We start from the raw sequence: 23,703 nt of genomic DNA, 5'->3' as shown, positions 1-23,703 counted from the left end.
AGTCCAACAGAAGAAATTTTTATTCCCATTTCACAGCTAAATCACAGACAATCAAATAATTTAACTGAGTTGTCCAAAGTCACATAGGTAGTAAGAAGCAGGGCCAAAACTAAAAGTAGGCATCTAATGAATTCTAAGCCAAGTTCTTTACACTATACCATGCCACTATTATAGACATATTATTAAAAATATACCATATCTATTTAAATAGAAGCGATATTATTTATTGATTAAAAAAGTACAAACCACATGTTTTTAAAAAATGAGAAAGAAAAGTTTGGTTTATTGTTGATATTCTCCTACCTGAGCATACCCTAACCAAGACTTTTTCTCTTTTCTGTTTCTGATGCGAGATGTAGAATTATATATATGGCCCTGCAAAATAACAAAAAGTTAGTCTACCAATAGTTTCATCATTAATAACGAATAAAAAATAGATGAATGACATTTAACACCTTTGTTCCCATTATAATTTTTCAAAGAAATACTATTATATCAAATTAGATGGTACTCTGAAAATGAAGCTAGAAACAAACAGAACACAAATCAGTGTGGATATAACTTCTGTTATGATTAAGAATTGTAAGAAATCACATTACCCTAACTGTTCCACTGTATCCAGAGCCTATTTTGTATAATCCATCCTTGCATAACAGATAAAGAAAAAATCCATCATTCTGAAGTAGACACTGATCATCTTCGTCAACAGATATTTCTTTTAATGGCCACCTGTGCATTAAAGCTGCTTTCTTAATGCCATTACTAAACCAGTCCTGAATTTGAATTTTTCCCACCAACACTGCCTGCACACTTCTCTGTAGTGAATTTAGTATCATTGGCACCTATACAAAAGAGAAGGAAAAAACACACACATAAAAAGGCATTGTTAAATGTGGCAAACATAAAACAGACAAAATAAAGACACTTTAATCATGTATCATCATTTATAAGAAAATAAATTGTTACAGTTGCATCAATAGAATAAAATACCTAGAGATAAATTTAACCAATGATGTTAAAGACCTGTAACCTGAAAACTGTAAGACACTAATGAAAGAAATTGAAGACAACACAACAAATGGAAAAATATACTGTGTTCATAGGTTAGAATATTGTTAAAATGCCAATACTATCCAAGTAATCTACAGATTCAATGAAATCCCTATCAAAATACCAATGACATTTTTCACAGAAAAAGAACAAATAGTCCTAAAATGTATATAAAGTCACAAAAGACCCTGAATAGCCAAAGCAATCTTGAGAAAGAAGAACAAAGCTAAAGATATCACATGTCCTGATTTCAAACTATACTACAAAGCTATAGTAACCAAAAACAGTATGATGCTGGCACAAAAACAGACAAATCCAAAACAGATTAATGGAACAGAATAGAGAGCACAGAAATAAACCCATGCTTACATGGTTAATAAATCTTTGACAAAGGAAGCAAGAGTATACAATGAGGAAAAGTAAGTCTCTTCAATAAGTGTTGTTGGCAAAACTGGACAGATATATACCAAAGCATGAAACAGGACCATTTCCTTACAGCACATATAAAAATAAATTCAAATGGATTAAAGACTAAGATATACAATGTGAAACCAAAAAATTCTTCTAAAAAAACGTAAGCAACAAACTCTTTGACATCAGTCTTAGCAATATTTTTTTTGGATTTGTCTCCTATGGCAAGGGGAACAAAAGCAAAAAATAAACAAATGGGACAATATGGAACTAAAAAGCTTTGCATAGTGAAGAAAACAATCAACAAAACGAAAAGGCAACCTAGTAAATAAGAGAAGATATTTTCAAATGCTATATCAGATATCCAAAATATATAAAGAACCCATACAATTAAACAGAAAGAAAAATCAGATCAAAAATGAGCAGAGGACCTAAATAGATATTTTTCAAAAGAAGATAATACAGATGACCAACAAATACATGAAAAGAAGCTCAACATCACTAATTGTCAGGGAAATGCAAATTAAAACCACATATCGCCTCACACCTGTGGAAATGACTATCATCATAAAAATAATTAACAATAGTGTTGGTAAGGATCTGGCAAAGAGGAAACCCTTGTGCACTGTTAGTGAGAATGTAAATTGGTAGAGCCACTATGGAAAACTGTATAGAGGTGTTCCTCAAACATTTAAAAAGAGAACTAGCATACAATCCAACAATCACACTTCTTGGTATTTATCCAAAGGACCTGAAGACACTAATTTGAAATGATATATGCACCCTAATATTCACTGCAGCATCATTTACAATAGCCAAGATATGGAAGAAACCTCAATGCTCATAAACAACCTCAATGCTCATCAATAGATGAATGGATAGAAAAGATGTAGTGCGTATACACAATGGAATATTACTTAGCCATAAAAAAGAATGAAATCTTGTCACTTGCAATAAACCTAGAGTTTCATTCATATAACATACAAGTTTCCATTTTTTTAAAAATATATTTTATTGATTTTTTACAGAGAGGAAGAGAGAGGGATAGAAAGTTAGAAACATCAATGAGAGAGAAACATCGATCAGTTGCCTCTTGCACACCCCCTACCGGGGATGTGCCCACAACCAAGGTACATGCCCTTGACCGGAATCGAACCTGGGACCCTTGAGTCCGCAGGCCGACGCTCTATCCACTGAGCCAAACCGGTTTCGGCACAAGTTTCCATTTTTACTTTTTGTTTCAGATACTTTCTATTGATGTCTACTATGAAAGATGGTGCCCCTCCTCTCTTCCTCATCCTCAAAATTGAGCTACTTAACCAGTTAACTACCAAGCATCCAAAACGGAAACCATCCCCACACGCCACGATATTTTGAATTTAATTTAAAGAAATCAATTTGCAATGAAAATTATAAAAATAAATATATTACTCACAATTCGGGTGTTCTTGGATATTTTCAGCTGAAAATTCTCACAAAAAATGATTTAAAGTTAGTCGGGGCTGCCACTTAAGGAAAAGATTTTTTTTTATAGACGCACGTGGCATGTGGGAAAGGTCCACCGCTTGCGTCAATAGATGCTTATGGTGTACAATGGGTTAATGATTTCTGGTTAAACCAGTATACAGAGGTGTAATCATATATTATGAATGTGTAATCATATACCAGAACTAAGTCAAATTATAAAACATGTATTTCTCACCTTACATAATTTTTCTTTGTTTTGTCGAGTCAACAGCTGACCCATTTTTACATATGCTAAGTTTTCTCTATAACTATCTTTGTTACCCATACTCCTCCCAATAAAGTCAAACATCATTTCCATTTTCCCCCCTTGTTAACACCCCTTAAGAAGCCCAGCTTTAGTAGAGACTAAGGACAGTAGCAAACATAAAAGTAAAAATTGTTCCATACCTTGCATGTTTGAATGCATCATTATCTTTCCCCAAACATGACCAATGATTGAGCTAGGGATGGTAAACATCATTTCCCCTCAGGACTTCAAAGGCACTGTTCTGCTATTTCCTATGCCAGTGTTGCTTCTGAGAAGTGCAAGGCCATTCAGCTTGATCTTTTTGGTACACAACCTGTCTTTGCTTTCTGGAAGCTTTATCATCTCTTTATTACCACTGTTCTGATTTTGTAAAGGTATGCCTACTGTGAGCCTTTTTCATTCATTGTATTAGGTACACAGTGTATTCTTTTTGTCAATATGAAAATGTTTGTATTTGTGGTGAAGAAGTTATCCTTATAAATTTTCTTAGGTAATTTCTTCCTCTCTGCTGGATACCTAGATATTGGATTTCCTAGTTGGATCCTCTAATTTTATTTTATGTTATCTCTCTCTCTCTCTCTCTCTCTCTCTCTCTCTCTCTCTCTCTCTCTCTCTCTCCCACTCACCAATTCTCCCTCCTTACCTCTCCCCTCTCCCCACCCCTTTTCTCTGTCTCTCCTTCCCTACCTCCCTTCTCTTTCTCTCTCTCATTTTCTGAGGACCTCTTCAATACTATATATTTTCTGATCTTCTATACTACAACTATACTAAACATTTTTCAGTCTTCAACATTCCACTCTTACTCTTACCTCCACAGGGATACCAAGAATATTCTCTCTCCATACCCCCAACACTAACACCTCCTGCCTCTAGAGTGATTCATTTTAACTCATCATTTAAATCTCACCTCATATCCTGGTCAAAAAAAAGCCTAATAAGCTCATGTGTTCATGTTCGCTATACTTTTAAAATTTGGTATATGATATCAGAATGTTTATTTTATTAAAATTTAAGAAGCAATTATATATGTTCAGTATATATTTATATTTAAATTTTGCCCAACTCTTCAAGCACAGCAGCAGAACATATTTTGAAAAACAGTGCATAGAGGAACTTCAAACTAATTCAGGATCGCCCTAGCTGGTTTGGCTCAGTGGATAGAGTGTTGGCCTGCAGTCCGAACTGTCAAAGGTTTGGATTTTGATCAAGGGCACATACCTCGGTTGCAGGTTTGATCTCTGGCCCTGGCCAGGGTGATTGTATGGAGGCAACCAATGATGTGTCTCTCTCACATTGATGTTTCTCTGTCTCTCCCTGTCCCTTCCACTCTCTCTAAAAATCAATGGAAAAATATCCTTGGGTAAGGATTAACAACAACAAAAATGAAGGATCATAAAGAGGGAAAAGAGGATTTCAGTCAGGGCAGAAAGAGGAAAAAGAGTAAGAATAGAAAACTAAAGTAAGGGCACAACTCATGTTTGACAAGGAGAGTTCAATTATCACTGAGTAAGCCCCAGAAAATGATCCATTATACTCCTTTTGCTATCTTTGGCCTGCTTAAAACAGGATTGAGGTAGCCTTTCCATGCGTTCTGGAGCTTATCCAAGGGGCCAGAGGAAAGCACATAACAGAGACTTAAAATTGTAACTTCTTACTCAATTTCCAAAACTGTCCAAAATAATTAAATCAAGTTTACATATTAGCATATTTCCTACCACTAACAATGACAGAAAGTGTATTCCATAAATATTAAAAGCTTAAAATGTAATATGCAAAGCTAAAGTAGCTCATAAACAAATCATGAAAAACTATAATCAACCGATCAAAAATACAGAATAATACCATATCTTTGTAAACTATGAAGAAATTCCATACTTGAAAATTTAAGGCAAGAGAGGAGGTGTGAAAGGATGGAGATCAAGATGCCGCAGAGAAAGATGAGGCTGTGGTGCTGACACAAAACTAAGCTCAAGATTTGCATTTTTGCCAAATTTCATTTATTACCTTTAATGCTACAGAGTTAAACACACATGTAGCTTAGCTTGAATATTATACATTACTTATATATCTACTTTGGACAGATCAAACTATTACATAGACTGAGAAAAATCAGGAACTCCTATGGATAGAAATCAAGATGAATTAGGCATCTTATAATTTTCAAAGCAGCTATAAATATGAAATACCTGAATAGTTTGGCAAGCATGGCTGCCATTGTTGGTGAGGATAGCAGAGATGGCCTGAAGTGTCCTTCCTGTTTCTCCCCAAGAAGCCACCAGACTAAAGAGGCAAGCACAGGAAAGTGCTGTCAGAGACTGCCCTGTGCTGTCATTCATGCCAGTACTTCGAACAGTGATTTCCAAAAGGAGCTGGAAGAGAGACTCTGTGGATAAAATAGAATTCAATTATATTCACTCAACAGACAGAACATCATATGCATATATTTACTTATTTTTACCTTTGCCTCATTACAAAAAAAAAAAAAAAGAGTATTTAAGGCAGTTTGAATACTTATTTTGCATTAGTTCCTCTCTAGTTACCCTTTTTTCAAAGAAGTTAGAAGATTTATATAAAGAGGACCTTAGAAAACATTAGTTTAGTTCCTCATTTTTATAAATAAAGACATGGAATGTATCCAAGGTAATTTATAAGAAACTTTCCTTGAGGCATTCACATATGCCAGAAACATCCTATTAAGTAATAGACTATTTATTGCACTGATTTTACCTTTAAGGGGAAAATATGAGCTTCTTAAAATGTTAAGTGCCCAGAAAATTGTGTATTTATTTGCAAAATAACAGAATACACAAAATATGTGCGGTAACTTACTTTATTATAAAATTACCTTTATTGCTAACATAGCAGTTCACACTTACAGAGGTGATATGTAATTCATTTTATAACCTAGAAAAACCTCCAATCCAATAAAACAGATGTCCTCCTCCTTTGATTAGTAATGAAAATGGAAGCACAGGGAGGTTCAAAGATTCTCCCTAAATCATAAAGCCATTTAGTGGCAAAGATGTGAAAATAATACATGAATGTTTTATGGCTATCAGAAGTCTCCACACAAAATTCCCTGAACAACTCTGCCCAAGATTTAATCAACAGACTTCTGGACACCTCTTCTCTAGAAGGGAAGGGGAATTTGAAAATCCTTAAAGAGTGACTACTCAGTCAGAAAAAGACAGAAAAACTGAGAAAGATGAAGAGATGGAGAAGGAAAGGGGAGGGGAGAAAGAGAACACGAGAAAGAGAATTAATGTATCACAATTCTCTTAAAATTATAAGGCCATTTGTGTGTGTGTGTGTGTGTGTGTGTGTGTGTGTGTGTGTGTGTGTGTTTGGTATGTTTTTTTTGGGGGGGTGGGGAGGTTTGCTAACTCATGGAAGTCTAGGCTTCCTCGATTCCTCATCATCCATACCTAATCCCTAATTAAATCCTGCCAATTTTGCTTCCTAGTTAATTCCTCCACTTTTTCTATCTCATTACTATCGTCCCAACCCATGCTATTTTCATCTCTTAATTACACTACTAAAGTGTTCATAAATTTTAGCTCCAACCATTCACTTCCTCTTTATAGCCCAAGAGAATTTTCAAACCAAAAATCTGGTTTTCCACTTAGTATCCATTCTCTTCGTTAATTACTTTTTGCTCCTCTTCCTTCTTTCTAGTCTCCGTCCCTTCACTTGTGTTTCCTTTTTCCATCTAACCTTCCCTTTTGCCTTCCCTCCACCTTTCCCTCTAACTATCCTTCCTTTCATCTATCCTTCTTTCCATCCTTTGTCCTTCCTTCCTTCTATTATTATCCTTCGGCCCATTAATCTTTTAATTATTCAGCAAATATTCTTCCTATACATCAGGAACTATTCAAGGTTAGCATAGTACATTGGCAAACAAGACGAAGAATGCCTCTGTCATCAAAATGTTAGATTCAAGTGAAAGGAAACAATGTAAGTGATATAAAATAATGTTTTAAAGCATACGGAAATAGAGGGTAATTTTCCATTCCTCCTAGAGCACTAACCAGACTCCTTTAACATGGCCTATAAAACTCCACATGATCTAGTCCCTGACTCTTTCCTCACCTCTGGCAAAGCGGTCTCTCTTTTTAGTCATTTTCCTTCCCGTCTCAGAGCCTTCCCACATGCTGTCCTTTCTGCCTAGAAACTTAGTTAATTGCTTCCTACTCATCCTTTAAATCTCAAATGCCACATCTTGAGGGAAGCCTGTTATAGACTCTCAGAATTCCCTCTACTTTCTCCTATGCTATTCCACATTTGAAATCATGTATGTGTCCAACTGTCTGATGCTAAGTCCTATAACAGCAGTAACAATGTATGGATTGATTACCCTTGAATGATAGCTCTTAGCACAGAACATAGGAGGTGCTATTACATTTAAGTAACTTCTTGAGAACATATATTATAACCTTAAATTGAATAGGAATATATATATAAAGGGATATTTGTTTAACTATACAATTTGTAAACCAAAATCCATTTAGAAAAAAGAAACTTGGTGTATAATAAGCATCAAGCTATTCCAATAGTAAGAGTTAAACATATACATACATTTCATGAAATATACCAAAATGGGAAAAAAGTATAACTAAGGTGGTTATATTAGAGCAAAAGAAAAAAAGCAGACAGATTTCAATATAAATTTAGTTTAAAAAAAACAAATTACTTACATCTTTGATCTAATGAAACAAAATAAAATATATGAAGTGATCATAAATCCTTCAAAAGAAAAATAAGTCAAAGTAGTAATCAGAAAGCACTTAAAGGATAGAAGAAACTAGCAAATTAAATCCAGCAATGTGATTTTTTTTAAATACAGGAGATATAAATATCAATAAAAATATTTCCTCAATAGGTATTATATCAGCAAATGTCAATCCTAAAATTAAGTTATGAATTTAATTCAATACCAAAAAGGTTTTTTTCTTTTAAATGAATCCTAAAATATATGTGGAAGAATAAATAAATAAGTATTGAAGTATTAAAAAGAAGGATAGAAGAGAGAACAAAGACAGTAGAGCAACATTTGAAGCTGTTAACAAGAAAATAAAGGCAAACAAATTAATCAGGTGGAAATTTTGATAGAAGATGATTAAGCTAAAGCACACATAATTTCAAAACCCAGTATTATGAACAAGATCTATTTTTAAAAGGATAAATGAAAGGGAGTATTTAGGTATAGACTGGATACAGAAAAAAGTATATAAACAACTGATAAAAGACAGCAGAATGGTAAAAGGTCTAGGAGAAAAATGATTAGTATGTTGTTCAAAGTAAGAAATGGAATATACAGGTGTTAGTGGATATCCTATATAATAAAGAGGTAATATGCAAATTGACCCTCACGCCATTGCACAAGATGGCTGCCCCCATGTGGTCAAAGATGGCCACCACAAGATGGCTGGTAGGGGAGGGTAGTTGTGGGCGGACCAGGCCTGCAGGTCCGGAGGGAGGGCAGTTAGGGGCGACCAGGCCGGCAGGGGAGGAAAGATGGGGGTGACCGGGCCGGCAGGGGAGGGCAGTTGGGGGGGGGACCAGGTCTGCAGGGGAGGGCAGTTAGGGGCAATCAGGCCGGCAGGGGAGGGCAGTTAGGCATCGATCAGGCTGGCAGGGGAGTGGTTAGGGGGCAATCAGGCTGGCAGGCAGGCAAGCGGTCAGGAGCCAGCAGTCCCGGATTGCGAGAGGGATGTCCGACTAAACCGGCAGTCGGACATTCCCTGAGGGGTCCCAGATTGGAGAGGGTGCAGGCTGGGCTGAGGGACACCCCCCGAGTGCACGAATTTCATGCACCGGCCCTCTAGTTTTTAATATTTCAATCTGTTAATTGACAAACCATAGCTAAGAATAACTAGTAAAACATTCTTAAGCAAAATTAATCAGTTAATCAATAAAGTCTTCAGTAAAATGCCATGAAGCCAAGTAGTGCATTATAACAGAAATACTTGTGTTAGCATGATAAAACCAACAAGGATTACAGCTTTTATTTGGTAGTAGCATTTAATAACATGGGGTGGGAAGTTGCGGTGGTTATGTTTTTAAAAATCCTCAGCTTGCTTTCATGGCCAGCACTCCCTTCCCCCGCTAAAACAAAACAACAACAAACATCAAATACAAAAATTAATCACCATATATGACCAAAAAAGAATAATCTGACATGTAATTAGGTTCATGACATTACTTCTCACATGTACATATAATGAAATCCAAATAGTCAAGTAGAGAATAATGGAATGATCAAACTCTAGTCCAGTGGTGGCGAACCTATGACACACGTGTCAGCACTGACAGGCGTAGCCATTTCTGATGACACGCGGCCGCTGAGGCGGCCGCATGCCGAGGATGAAACATTTGCTGCTCCTGAGGATGAAACATTTGCGAAATAATGTTTTTTCCTCAAAGTGACAGACTACCTGAGTTATGCTCAGTTTTTTGGCAAAGTTTGACACACCAAGCTCAAAAGGTTGCCCATCACTGCTCTAGTCCAAATCAGCAGTGTGATCCCCAGACTGGGAGTATTGGCATCAGCCAAAAACTATTCCAAATGCAAATTCTTGGGTACCACCCCAAATCTAGAAAACCATGAATTCCACATGTAGGGCCCATGTGACTGACACATGCTGATGCTTGAGATTTTAAAAAAATGCAAACTCTTCAAAGGCATGGTTAGCATCAGAGAAAAGCAATTACCAATTTCACAATTAGGTCTCCATCTCTATTTCTATTTCTTAAGAACTCCTAAGTCAATGGCATGTAAGCAAGTATTTATAGAATTCTATTACATTTTAAAAGCAAGCAAAGATTTTTGTTTAATAGAAGTTGCTACTAATTTAGAAGCTTTATAACAAAACTATACTTTTATCTATTAGGAATTTTTTTAAAAGCCCTTTGTTTAAAAACATATTGTGCTGTTTGGGTTGGCAGTATTTGTCCTCTTTTTCCTTTTTAATTGTCCAGAGCAACATGTAAAGTTAGAAAAAGTCAATATTAGATATTTTGGCCAAAAGTTTAATAAGAATAATTTAAGTTAATAGTGACTATAAAGCTTGAGGATTACTTCTGGGTACCAAGGATTTATGTTTTGCTATTTATCATCAGAATAATGAAAATATGTCTGTCTGTACATGAATTGTAACTCTTGAACCATAACTATGGTAGAATATAGCAAAATACCTTAAAATTTATATCCTTGCTATTTCAATACCATAATTAAACAAAGACTGCATTACAGGTTGCTGTATGTGCTTCATAAGAAACTCTTTGCATTAAAGACTTCAATGCCCCTGAGTTCTTACCTAGGACCTCTGGTGGCTCTGACTGGAGGCCTTCTGGCTGCTGACCCTGAAGCACGTTCAGCAGGGCTTGGAGACTCCTGAGGCACAAGGATGGATGAGAAAATCGTGTCTCCTTGATCAGTTCAAAAACTTCACAAAGTCCAACCTCAATGATCTATTTCAGATGAAAAATAGATCATTATAACCAGGCAGTTTAATAGAAACAGCTTACTTCCAAAGCAAATTATTAGTCCTGCAATATTTAAAAAGCAAAAAGAAAAAGAAACACATTTTTTTAAAAAAGGAAAACCCAATATGTTTAGTTTTAAGATTTAAGTTTAAAAAGCCATTCAGTTACACGGATGGTTAAAAAATAGTGGCACTGTTTAAAAAGCAATTTTAGAATGAAGCCATAATAACTTATCGTGAAAATTGTTTGTAACAGTAAACTAAGTACTATAGAATGCATTCACTCATAAAAATAAACTATTATTTAGAGTTCATTTGGCTGTACTCAAGCAAATCACTATTCCTTTTTTTAAAGTCATGTTAATTGCTATTTATAGCCCGAAAAAAAGAAGTCAACAAAGCATACAAGGTGAAAAGGTGAAAGTAGGAGCTTTTCACCTTAGTCTTTCCTATAACAGCACAATTGTCATAATGTTATTTACTAGCTGCACCCGGCCACGCGTTGCTGTGGCTCAGTTTGGTTAAATGGAAAAGAAAGAAAAGAGAAAGCGCACATTTCTAATATGTTTAATTTCACAATGCTTGTGGGTATACAATATTTTTTGTTGTTCCATTGTCTGTGCAGATATAGAGATTGTCTGGTTTGCCGACTCTAGAACACACAACATATAACTGTCCATGTGAGAAGCAATCCGTGTCTAGATCTGAACCGCACAATTCTAAAGATTGGCTCTGAGCTTTGGTGATGGTGATTGCAAACGCCAATCAAATTGGGAATTGCAATCTCTTAAATTGAAATGGCATATCCGTTGGAATCATAGGAATGAGAGGAATGAGGACATCTTCACCTTTGAAAGGTCCTGTCAAGATTGTTGCTTCTACGATGTTGCTCATTAATTTTTTACTGTAAGCCGCGCGCTGTTACAAAGCTTTGGCTAGTTGATATTTCGCAACATGATAATTGGCACGCCGAATTTCAATTGCAGTACGTGCGGTGGCATCCCTGGCACATTGAGTGAATTCAAAAATTCTGTTGGATAATTAACCACTTCATCTGCTTCCACAACGGACTTGTATGTGACTGCCTCGCTTTGAATGTTAGACTGACGAATATTGTTAAGTTCGTAGACGACTTTGTTCTTGGCCGCAATAATAGCTCGTTCACTCAGCCAATCGTGATTCTTATAATTGGTTTGAATATTGGGAAATACTTTTCAATCAATTCTTCTTTTGACCTCACTAAATGGCAGAAGTTATGAGGCAATGAAATTCATCCTGAGGTCAGATCAACCGGCACCTTTCCAGTCCCAATTTTCAGCAATTGATGTGAGAATATCTCAGCTGATCGATCGTTTTGCAGCGGGACACGCATATTTGTAGTTAATTTTAACATCTTTACCTGTCACCACAAAGAAGAGTATTTCAGGCAAGCATTTATTTCGTCCGCTGGTGTCGATAGAGGAATTACAGGTAATGTTTGCCCAAAATCTCCTGCAAGCAATATTAATGCGTTCCCAAATGGTCTGATGTTTCCACGCAAATCTTGCAGTGATCGATCAAGAGCCTCGAGCGATTTTTTGTGCGCCATTGTGCATTCATCCCAAACAATAAGTTTGCATTTTTGCAAAACTTTTGCCATGCCGGATGCTTTGGAAATGTTGCACGTGAGAGTTTCAATGAATTGCATGTTCAATGGCAATTTCAAAGCGGAATGAGCAGTTCTTCCACCTGGTAGCAATGTCGCAGCTATTCCGGACGCCACAAGAGCTAAGGCTATGTCATTTTGGGATCAAACTGCTGCCAGAATCAATCTAATTAGGAATGTTTTACCAGTTCCTCCTGGCGCATCTAAGAAGAAGATTTCTCCAACCCCGTTATTGACAGTTTGCATTATTTGATCGTAAATGCCTTTTTGCTCAAGCGGTAGCTTACAAATATTTGATTGCACATACGACAAAAGATCACCCGTGTTGTAATTTTGTTCACGACGCAATTCTACATCAAACGAAGCAGCAGCAGATCGGTTCGGTGATGGAATTCCCAATTGATTGAGAACTTTGTTCGCGATTTCTAAGCACAAATCTTCAATCATTGTCAACATTGAAATGGAATTGGAAATTTGGAAATCGTAAATGGATCGTAAATCGGAAACACGGAAATGGAATCGTAAAATATTTAGTATAGCATGTGTTGCTTTTCGTCCAACAGATGGCACTGTTTTTTTAAAAAAGCATGTTTTTACCTGTCACAGGTGTGACATCTATATAATAGTAGGTATAAGGTATATAAAAACGCGCGTATTCGAATGCAATGTTGTGTCAAAATTTCAAAGCAATCGGTGAAGAACTTTCAGAGATTTAAGATTTTGAACATTTACATTTTTATTTATATAAAAATATAGATAGATAATATAGATAGACAGTGCCCTTTCTTTAGGTTTTATCATAAAAAGAAATTACAATTGCCTTGCTAAAATATCACTACAACTTGTACTTTATCTTATCATTCCTTATCAGGATATAGCCAAAGATAAATAAGTCAGTAACTAAAGAATTAGAGAGAAATGTGATGAACTGGTATAAGGACACAGCTTCAGAGGACTGATATAACAATAGACAATGAAATTCCACTTCTCAGTCAATGCCAGATGAATGATATTTTCAGGTGTTAATTTATTTGGATAAGTAACATAAAAAGTTAAATTAAGAATAATTAGTATAAATTTATCAAAGCATTAATACCATTAGACATAACAATGAAAGAGTATACTCTATTGAGATGTATGCATTAATTCATACACATTATATAAATATTTCTTAAGCACCTATTTTGTATAACTTGGTACAGGAGATATAAAGATGAATTATATTGGACCTTGGCCTCTAAAAGTTCATAATGTAACAATGTAAATGAGGCTTATATATAATTCTTACCCAGTCCAGACCTCCATTATAGCATTTATTATGTACTAGAGGCCCAGTGCATGAAATTCGTGCACTGGAGGTTAGGGGGTGTCCCTCAGCCCAGCCTGCACCCTCTCCAATCTAGGACCCCTCAGGGGATATCCGACTGCCGGTATAGGCCTGATCCCTGTGGTTAGGGATCAAGCCTAAACTGGCAGTTGGACATCCCTCTCACAATCCAGGACTGCTGGCTCCCAACAGCTCGCATGCCTGCCTGCCCGATTGCCCCTAACCACTTCTGCCTGCCAGCCTGATCATCCCCTAACCACTCCCCTGCCAACCTGATCAATGGCTAACTGCTCCCCTGCAGGCCTGGTCGCCCCCAACTGCCCTCCCCTGCTGTCCTGATCGCCCACAACTGCCCTACACTGCTGGCCTTCTTTTGGCGGCCATGTTGTGACCACATGGGGGCAGCCATCTTGTGCAAGGGTGTGACAGTCAATTTGCATATTACCTCTTTATTACATAGGATAGTATAACTGACTATTTTTGTTTTTATTTTCACAGTTAAACTGTGGTCTCCCTATGGACAAAGAGCATGCCTTCACAAGCTTCATATCTCCCATTACTAACCCAGTGCCTGGCACATGATAGGCACACAATAAATATTTGTTTAATTACTCTCGCAGTTATGTGCTAAAAACTACTGCAACTCAGAAATATATTTTCCAGACACGGGTCAAATCTTGCAGGCAAGTAGGTTGCAATTCTGATTATCATTTGCAAGGTTTCTGAAAAATACAAATATTACTGAGAAGTCAAAATAACTAGTATGGCAATCTTTAGGGAAGTTATCTAAAATCCTAGCAGACTTGATTTTAGCTAAGATTACAAAAATGCTTGTATAGAGTTTTAATTGATTAAAATGTACTAAGTAATGAAAATTTTTCATTTGATATAATTTCTTTTCCTGGAATAGAGTAGAAAATAAAAACATGTTGTCCAAATTTTCCATCTGCTTATATACTTGCAGGAAACAAATCTGAAGTCAAACATCTCATAATAAGTAGAGAACATGGTGCTCTATTCTCAGGCAAATGGGAGACTACTACATCCTATCAGTTTTTAAGATTGCTTGCTCTACAACTACCAATCCTGACTTTTCATTATTCAAAGAAAATTCTACACAAATGACATTTTTGGCTAGGGTTTGTTTATGTAAGTAACATTTATATAGCAATAAAGTATTGAATCTTGCCAAAAACAATAAAGCTACTTACTGAACAAGATCCTGAGTTATCTGGTAAGTTTAAGGTATAATAACAAATGTCTGACAACAAGCAACTCAAGAAGACTCCTAGGAACAGAGCACCAGCTGGCTGTGGTAAGACATACCCATAAAATGTTAGTCATAATGACCATGACAGAGAATTACCCATCTGTCTAAGTTAACTACTGTGAATTCTCACTAATCATCTATATCCTACTTCATTGTAGATTTTTTTTAATAAGGGGGAAAATTAATTCATTTCCAGAATAGTTATATTCAACATGCAACAGAATAAAAATCTCAATTTTATCAATCACATTTACTTTCAAATTATTGAACAAGGGAACAAAACATGTGGTGAAATATGTTTTCCCCCCTTAGGTTTGGCTGAGAGTATTTTATATGTATGAACTTTGAAATTCACTTTACACTTTGAAGCCTGTTTACAGTCACTGAGAACAGCACACTATATTTTCTGCTCCCTCAATATTAGGGAGAAAGTATATAAAGGAGAAAACTATGTAATACATCAAATACAGTATGATTTCATTTGTGCAGACATATACACTGAGTGGCCAGATTATTATGATCTCTAAATGCATAATAACCTGTAACCTGGCCACTCAGTGTATATCTATACTAATAAAAGAGTAATATGCTAATTAGTCCGGGAGACCTTCTGGACGTCCTTCCGAACAAAGCCATGGTGGCGGGGCCGAGGCAGAGGCAATCAGGTCAGCAGGGGAGAGCAGTTAGGGGGATCAGGCCGCCAGGGTAGATCAGTTAGGGGGATCAGGCCAGAAGGGGAAGGCAGTTGGGGGTTATTAGGCTGGAAGGGGAGGGCAGTTGGGAGCAATCAGGCCAGCAGGCGGGGGCAGTTGCAGGCGATCAGGCAGGCAGGCAGAGAGACTAGGGGCGATCAGGTAGGCAGGCAGAGGGGTTAGGGACAATCAGGCAGAGGCAGTTAGGGCTAATCGGGCAGGTAGGCAGGTGAGCGGTTAGGAGCCAGCAGTCCCAGACTGCGAGAGGGATCGGGCCTAAACCGGCAGTCAGATATCCCCCAAGGGGTCCCTGATTGGAGAGGGTGCAGGCTGGGCTGAGGGAACCCCCTCCCCCCCATGCATCAATTTCATGCACCGAGCCACAATTTAGCAAAATAAATTAATAAATGTAACTTTTAAATAGTTCATTATGATAATCAGATAATACAATAAGCTTTAATATTCTCAATAATAAACCATAACCACCAATGAACATGGTCCTCCACTTCTCTTCAGAAATAGTCTTTTGTAAATTTTCTGAATTTTACCTTTACTGTTGCTTTCAAATAATTAAATCATGATGACTCTCTATTATACCTGAAAGAACACAAAATCCAAATAACTCCCTCATACAGCCAATCCAATATCACTACTGGGAAAAGTGAGATAAAAACATACTTGGCCTAAGAAAAATGAGTGAATGAGTCTTTCAAAGTTTTATTTTCCTCTCCTCCAATCATATATTTCCAAATGTGATTTTATTATTTCACTAATAAGTGTGAACATAAGAATTTAATTACATCACATTTAGATTTAATAATTAGCTCTTTGCCATTAGAACTTGTATTCTATTCTATTACCATCCTGGTATCAGTTCTAATACTTCCAAAATACATTTTTAAAAGTTCAAGAGGAAAACAAAAGATTCATATATTACTATCGAGTGAAGTATACTCTTTTCTTTAAAAATTTTTATATAAAATAAATATCTGGTACAGACAACATTTACAAATAACAAAAAATAAAAATTTGGAGGGGAGAAAGAGGCAGTCAAAATGCTACGGGTTAGGGCATGGGTGGGGAGTGAAACAGGTGATTTTTTGGCAGCCATTTTTATGACATAAAGGATTGACACAGAAGAAGAGATGATGAGGTCTTTAAGGTTTGAAGTGATTGGAATTTGAGGGTAGGCAAGAAATTTTGGCAGTTTTCTTTTCTTTTGACAGGTCTGTGCCTTTGTTCCAGATGCTAGTCTTTTATGTCAGTTCTTTCATTTTCTCTTGCTCTCTTGCTCCTCCTGAATGTGTGACTGTTGCTTTCCTTCTCCTGACCTAAGGTTTCTTTCTCTCTTCATTTTTTTCTCACATAAAGGAGACAGTTTTTTGTTGTTGTTAAAGTATCCTTTTGAAACAATTTTCCCTCTTTTTGACTTTTACAAGTTAAAGTGAATCTGACTATTATATAGACCTTGCTTGTCAGGGGTTTTTTTGCTTTATGTTTTTTGTGGGTCATTAATCATTAACATTTTAAAAAGGACTTTTTTTTATCCCCACCTAAATGTTTCTATATTAAGTTTTTTTACTCAAAACACAGTTTTTACACAGCTCAAATTGTCTTTAATTATCTAATTTCCAGATCCTCTAAAGAGTTCCAAATTTTATAGCTACATATTTTTTTTATTATTATTGATTTCAGAGAGAGGAAGGAAGAGGGAGAGAGGGATAGAAGCATTCATGATGAGAGAGAATCATTGATCGGCTGCTTCCTGTATGCCCCCTACTGGGAATTGAGAATGCAACCCGGGCATGTACCCTGACCGGGAATCTAACTATGATCTCCTGGTTCCATGGGTCCACACTCAATCACTAAGCCACACCGGCCTGAGTAGCTACATAATTTTTAATAATAAAATTTAGGAGTCACACTTCCCATCTAGTCATATTTGAGGATAGATATGCCACATAATTTATTAAAAGAGGTAGACTAACATACTAATTTATTTACTTCTTAATTCAGTAAAAGTTTTTAAGCTTATAGCTTATATTATATTATATTATATTATATTATATTATATTATATTATATTATATTAATTACTAGAGGCCAGGTGCACGAAATTCGTGCCCGGGGGAGTGGTGTACCTCAGCCCAGCCTGCACCCTCTCCAATCTGGGACATCCCTCTCACAATCCAGGACTGCTGGCTCCCAACTGCTCGCCTGCCTGCCTTCCTGATTGCCCCTAACCACTTCTGCCTGCCAGCCTGATCACCCCCTAACCACTCCCCTGCCAGGCTGATTGATGCCTAACTGCTCTCCTACCGGCCTGATTGCCCCTAACTGCCCACCCTTGCAGGCCTGGTCACCCCTAACTGCCCTCCCCTGCAGGCCTGGTCCCCCCTAACTGCCCTCCCCTGCAGGCCTGGTCCCCTCCAACTGCCCTTCCCTGCAGGCCCAGTTGCCCCCAACTTCGCTCCTCTGCCGGCCTGGTCACCCCTAACTGACCTCCCCTGCAGGCTTGATCACCCCCAACTTCCCTCCCGTGCAGTCTTGGTCCCTCCCAACTGCCCTCCCCTGCTGGCCTAATCGCCCACAACTGCCCTCCCTTGCAGGCATGGTCCCCCCAACTGCCCTCTCCTGCTGGCCATCTTGTGGTGGCCATCTTGTGTCCACATGCGGGCAGCCATCTTTGACCACATGGGAGCAGCCATCTTGTGTGTTGGAGTGATGGTCAATTTGCATATTACTCTTTTATTAGATAGGATACTAAAGGCCCGGTGCACGAAATTCATGCCCGGGGGGGGGTTGTCCCTCAGCCCACCTTGCACCCTCTCTGATCTGGGACCCCTCAGGGGATATCTGACTGCCCGTTTAGGCCCGATCCTACCAGGACTGCTGGCTCCCAACACAATCCAGGACTGCTGGCTCCCAACTGCTCGCCTGCCTGCCTTACTGATTGCCCCTAACTGCTTCTGCCTGCCAGCCTGATCACCCCCTAACCACTCCCCTGCCAGCCTGATTGATGCCTAACTGCTCCTCTGCCAGCCTGTTTGCCCCTAACTACCCTCCCCTGCAGGCCTTGTCATCCCCAACTGCCTTCCCCTGCAGGCCTGGTCACCCCCAACTGCCCTCCCCTGCAGGCCTGGTCACCCCTAACTGCCCTCCCCTTCAGGCCTGGTCCCTCCCAACTGCCCTCCCCTGCAGGCCTGTGTCCCCCCAACTGCCCTTCCCTTCAGGCCCGGTCGCCCCCAACTTCCCTCCTCTGCCGGCCTGGTCACCCCTAACTGCCCTCCCCTGCAGGCTTGATCACCCCAACTGCCCTCCCTTGCAGGCCTGTTCCCTCCCAACTGCCCTCCCCTGTTGGCCATCTTGTGGCAGCCATCTTGTGTCCACATGGGGGCAGCCATCTTGTGTGTTGGAGTGATGGTCAATTTGCATATTACTATTTTATTAGGTAAGATTACATACAAAATGATGAGACACCGTCCCTACCCTTAAGGAAGTTATGTGTAGTAAGGATAGGAGGCATGTCTAGTGTATTAAGGGTTGATGGGGGCATCGAAGGTATAGTGGAACACATAGGGAAGTAAGGATGCAACACTAACTGAAGATGTACTTTTAGGCAGAAGAAACAGCATCATTAGGAGAGTAACAGTGGTCTATTTTGGCTAGAGTGGAGTGGCTGAATAGGGCAAAAGGCAGAGAGCAGGAGTTTGGTCCAAGAAGGGCCTTAGATATCATGTAACCACTTTCAGATTTTGTCTTGTGAATTGGAATTATTGAAGATTTTGAAAAAAAGAGCTTGATCAAACTTGTATTTTTTAGTAAAGATGCTTAGTTGTTAGTAAGACAGATCCATGAGAGAGTGGTGAGATTAGAGCAGTTAGGCAGTACTGCAGTAGTCTAAAAAGTATTAATGGGGGTTAGAATTAGTGTAGTGGCAGTGGTGGGCATACAAGAAGCTCCATTTCCTTGGATATAAAGTATTTCCTAATAAAATGAAGAGTTCCTTGAAAAGTAATAAAATTTATTTGCACCTACACATTTTCTTGTTTGTACCTAACGTGATATTTATAACTACAGGTATCATTTATTGAGCAGGCATGCATTTGACATTTACTAATTCACAGAATCTTCACCACAACTCTATGAATAGGTATTATCCCCATTTCATATATGTCAAAACTAAGGCACACAGAGGTTGAATAACTTTCCCAGATTCACACAGCTAGTACGTTTAATGGTGAGTGTTTGAACCCAGGCAGTTTTACTCTACTCACATTTCTTAATCTGTATATCCTTTTTCCTGATGGATCAGTAGTTGATGAAAAACTCTTTATTAATTATTTGGATTACCTGATTTTCATTGAAAGATCCCTTTTGACTCTGAATCTTTTTATAGTTTCAATTACATTAAAAAATGCCTGATATTTTATTTCTTTAATACTCATTAAAACCATTCTAGGGTTGGTTGTTTTCAATTGTGCAGTATCTTTTCATTTAAACTACTGATTACTGTTCAAAATCTGAAGACCTGTGTGAAAGATTTCTCTAGGTTTTTATTTTCCTTCCCAATGCTAAACTTAAGCTGGGTAATTATAGTACAGTGTGAATTACCCAAACATAGAATAGAATTCTTATGAAAAGATATTACATAGCCTCATATCCTTAACAATATATTTTTCCTCAACCTTCCCTAATTAAAAATAAGAAGTAAGAATTAGAGACCAGAATCTCTAACTGGAGGGGTTCACATGGAAAGATGAACCAGTTTTTTGTTTGTTTGTTTGTTTGTTTGTTTGTTTTTTGAGTTAAAGAAGCTACTGGAGGAGTTACAATTAAGGACACTGGAGAAATAGGGACTAAGGGAAAGAGAAGAAATAAGGACACCTGAAGATGGTTGTTAAGAGGCTGAATGAGGAAAGTCAAAAAATCTCTATTACCCTATGAAATAGGAAGCAAGCAAGTCATCTGCTGAGAATAAGGTGAGAAGAAATCAATAGTAATGATCAAGGACAGTGGTACCCTTAGGAATATCCACCATGAAATGTATGAAAGAAACCAGATCAGAAACACAGGTTGTATCTTCACTGCTATTTCCAAGTAATAAAATATTTATATGATATGCCATATATACATATAAAGACATTTTCAAGGCATAGTTTTAAGGTATTAGTTTAGTAAAAGTGCAATATACATGAATCATTTATGAAAAAATAATTTTAAAATGTCTGTATTTAGAAAAAAGCAGATGCATACATCATTTATGACAAAGGTATATTTTTAAATGTCGACATTTTTGCCCATTCTTGTTAGAATTACTAATTACACCTACTATACAGAAAAGAAAAAGAATATATAATAACATTATAGTCTTGAAATATACCAATACTTCAATTGAACAGAGTACTTTAAGAATAGTTTGTTCTACTATAGTACCTATTTCTATTAAATCAATTAGCTTATATGCCTTTGGTAAATAAGCGAGTGATCACAAAACAATGTGGAAGTTTTGTTGGTTCATATGTAATTTTTCCTAGGCAAGGGAGCCAGAATAGCAAGAGTACAACAATAACCTTAGGCAAAAAAAGGTAAAAGCTCTCAGCTCAGCTGCTGCACAGACAGGAGCCCTTCCAGTTCTATTTCAAGAAAAATAAAAATGTGTACCTGTACAAGAGGTCCCGCCCCAGCAGGCAGCACCCCCAGCTCTCCATGGCTTTTCTTGGCTTTGTGGTAGCTGGCACTTCCTTCTGGGCCCACCATAATGGCAGCCCACAGGCTCAGATCTCCACTTCCATCAGCAATAACTCCATGCCTTCAAAGAACCATTTCCACTGTATAGACTCCAACTCACTGATCTCCCTTTCCTGGGCTTTCCAAGTACTCCCTTGAGTTACCAATTATTAACTTTGTTAAGCACTCCAGTTATAAAGTTGCATAGAGCTTTCCTGGTCTGCTCCAAACCTATTTTTACTCTTAAGCCATGTCATTCTTAGTGCACAATCTTATAAAATGCAAGGTATTTTAGCAATGCAAATATATGTGTGATAGCCAAGGCACCCATAGGTTATGCATCGAAGTAGAACTTAGTGACTTACCTTTGGAAGCTTGATAGGGGGCTCTTTGGATTCCTCCTCTTCATCACTATCTGATTCTCCACTCTGAACAGAGTTCTTAGATGCAGCTGCCAACGATGTTTCCTTTTTCTGCCATTCCAGAACGCAATGGCGTACATTGCAATAAATATTAAACGCAGAAGGATTGCTATGTAGTTTGATATCTGGTATGATTACTGTATTCTCCAAGTTTTCAGACTGAAATACAAGATATAATACTTCAATTTCATATTCCTTTCCATCAATTCTAATTTTAAATAAAAAAATAAAAATATTAGAATTAGACATGCTAGATGACCTGTAGAAGTCACATAATTGACAGAGCAAAAATAATCTAAATCTACTTATAATGCCCTTTCTACTATACTTCATTACTTTCTGAGTAACAGAGCAATAACCACCTTGACAAGGGCTAGAAAGGGCAGGTGAAGAACTTAGGAATACCCTTTTATCCCATGATGGGAATTGAGCCAATATAGTTTAACTGCTATAGTCTCAAAGGATATTAATTGGGGGCTTTTCTAAAATGTATTGTAGAGTCTCAATGACTTACCGCAAATGTTGTATTACATTTTCATTTCTTTTAAAAGTAGATATAGGGATTTAAACAGATATTAGGGCTAAAAAAAACACACCCTTAATTTTAATTAATTCTTTGAATTTAATTCTCATGCAAATAGTGGTAATGCTAAGAAAACTGTAGGTTATGAACATATGCTTTCCTAAAGCTCTTGCTTAGCTATCAGTCTTGATAAATACTAAAAATCACATGCTTAGTAACTTAAATGTTAAAATTAAATAATTTCTGTCTTGTCCCAGCATTTTATTTATTCATCAGACTGCAACCACTCTTTTATATCAACATTTACATTATAAATATACAGAGAATTGGTTTAAGATATTCTACAAATGCAAATTCCAATAATTAGAGTATTTACAGGAAGTATGCAAGATAAATAAAATGATAATTCAAGTACCAAAAACACTTGATCTCAAAAAATTCTATACTTCTTCCATAAATAATTGGTAAAAAATGAAAAACTCTTTATTAAATAAAAAATGTACTAAAGTTAACTAAGACATAATATGTGAATATGTTCTCTAGAGATATTTAAAAAAGCAAATATTAGCAATCCAAATCTAACAATATATAAAAAGATAACAAGCATGATAACCCAAAATCAAGGTTGGCTCAACACTGGAAAAGCAGTGTAATTCCCCATATGCAATACCATAGCTAACATAGTAAAAAACAATGCGTGCAACTGCAAACAAGGCAAAGATATCTATTCTAAGCAATTTGATTCAAAACTGTACCAGATATGCCAGTGCACTAAGCCAAGAAAAAGCAATAAAAGGTATATTTAGAATCTTCTAGAAAACAAATGCCTTTATTTGCAGAAGATGTTTAAAGAATCTTAAGAAGTCTGCCAAAAAAAAAAAAAAAAGCCATTAGAAATAAGGTGTGGACTTAGCAAAGTCACAGGATACCAGCTCTCTATATAAAAATGAGTAATATATCTGTACACTAGGAGTGAATAATTGAAAATGTGATCCTATCTAATAAAAGAGTAATATGCAAATTGACTGTACCTCTGCTACACCCACAAGCCACGCCCATAAGCCAATCAGCGAGTGAATATGCAAATAAACCCAACCAAGATGGCTGCAGCCACAGAGAGTAGGAGGGAGACTTGGGTTTCCCCAGCAATGGAAGAAGCCAAGCTTTCCGCCTGCCCTTGCTGGCCTAGGCCTCCACTCAATGCTACAAAGTTTCAATTATAGAAAGTAAATAAATCCCAACAGAAATGGCTGCCTCCACGAAGCGAGCAGAAGGCTTGGCTCTGCTCCAGGCCTCAAAGTTTCAGTTGTAGAAGATAAATAAATCTCAGATACCAGAGCCTCTGTTTGGGTCTTCAGGGGGCATGGCCAGCCTGC

At 37.4% G+C, this 23,703-nt stretch overlaps 1 protein-coding gene across 12 annotated transcripts in view; it reads right to left on the bottom strand.

Moving 5' to 3' along the window:
* The window catches only part of MYCBP2 (MYC binding protein 2), a 293,536-nt gene that overhangs the window by 230,921 nt on the left and 38,912 nt on the right, over positions 1-23,703 (bottom strand). For all 12 annotated transcript variants that reach the window (XM_079778973.1, XM_079778980.1, XM_079778981.1 and 9 more), the window contains exons 3-7: positions 21,748-21,963; positions 10,552-10,705; positions 5,422-5,618; positions 600-842; positions 304-375 (exon numbers count right to left, since the gene is read on the bottom strand). In XM_079778973.1, the coding sequence (XP_079635099.1) occupies positions 304-375; positions 600-842; positions 5,422-5,618; positions 10,552-10,705; positions 21,748-21,963 (882 nt within the window). The remainder of the gene's footprint in view (positions 1-303; positions 376-599; positions 843-5,421; positions 5,619-10,551; positions 10,706-21,747; positions 21,964-23,703) is intronic.

This window comes from Cnephaeus nilssonii (genome assembly GCF_951640355.1).
Source record: "Cnephaeus nilssonii genome assembly, chromosome: 8".
NCBI classification, from domain to species: Eukaryota; Metazoa; Chordata; class Mammalia; order Chiroptera; family Vespertilionidae; genus Cnephaeus; species Cnephaeus nilssonii.
Note: the sequence above shows the minus strand (reverse complement) of the source record. Positions and strands in the feature narration are given on the sequence as shown.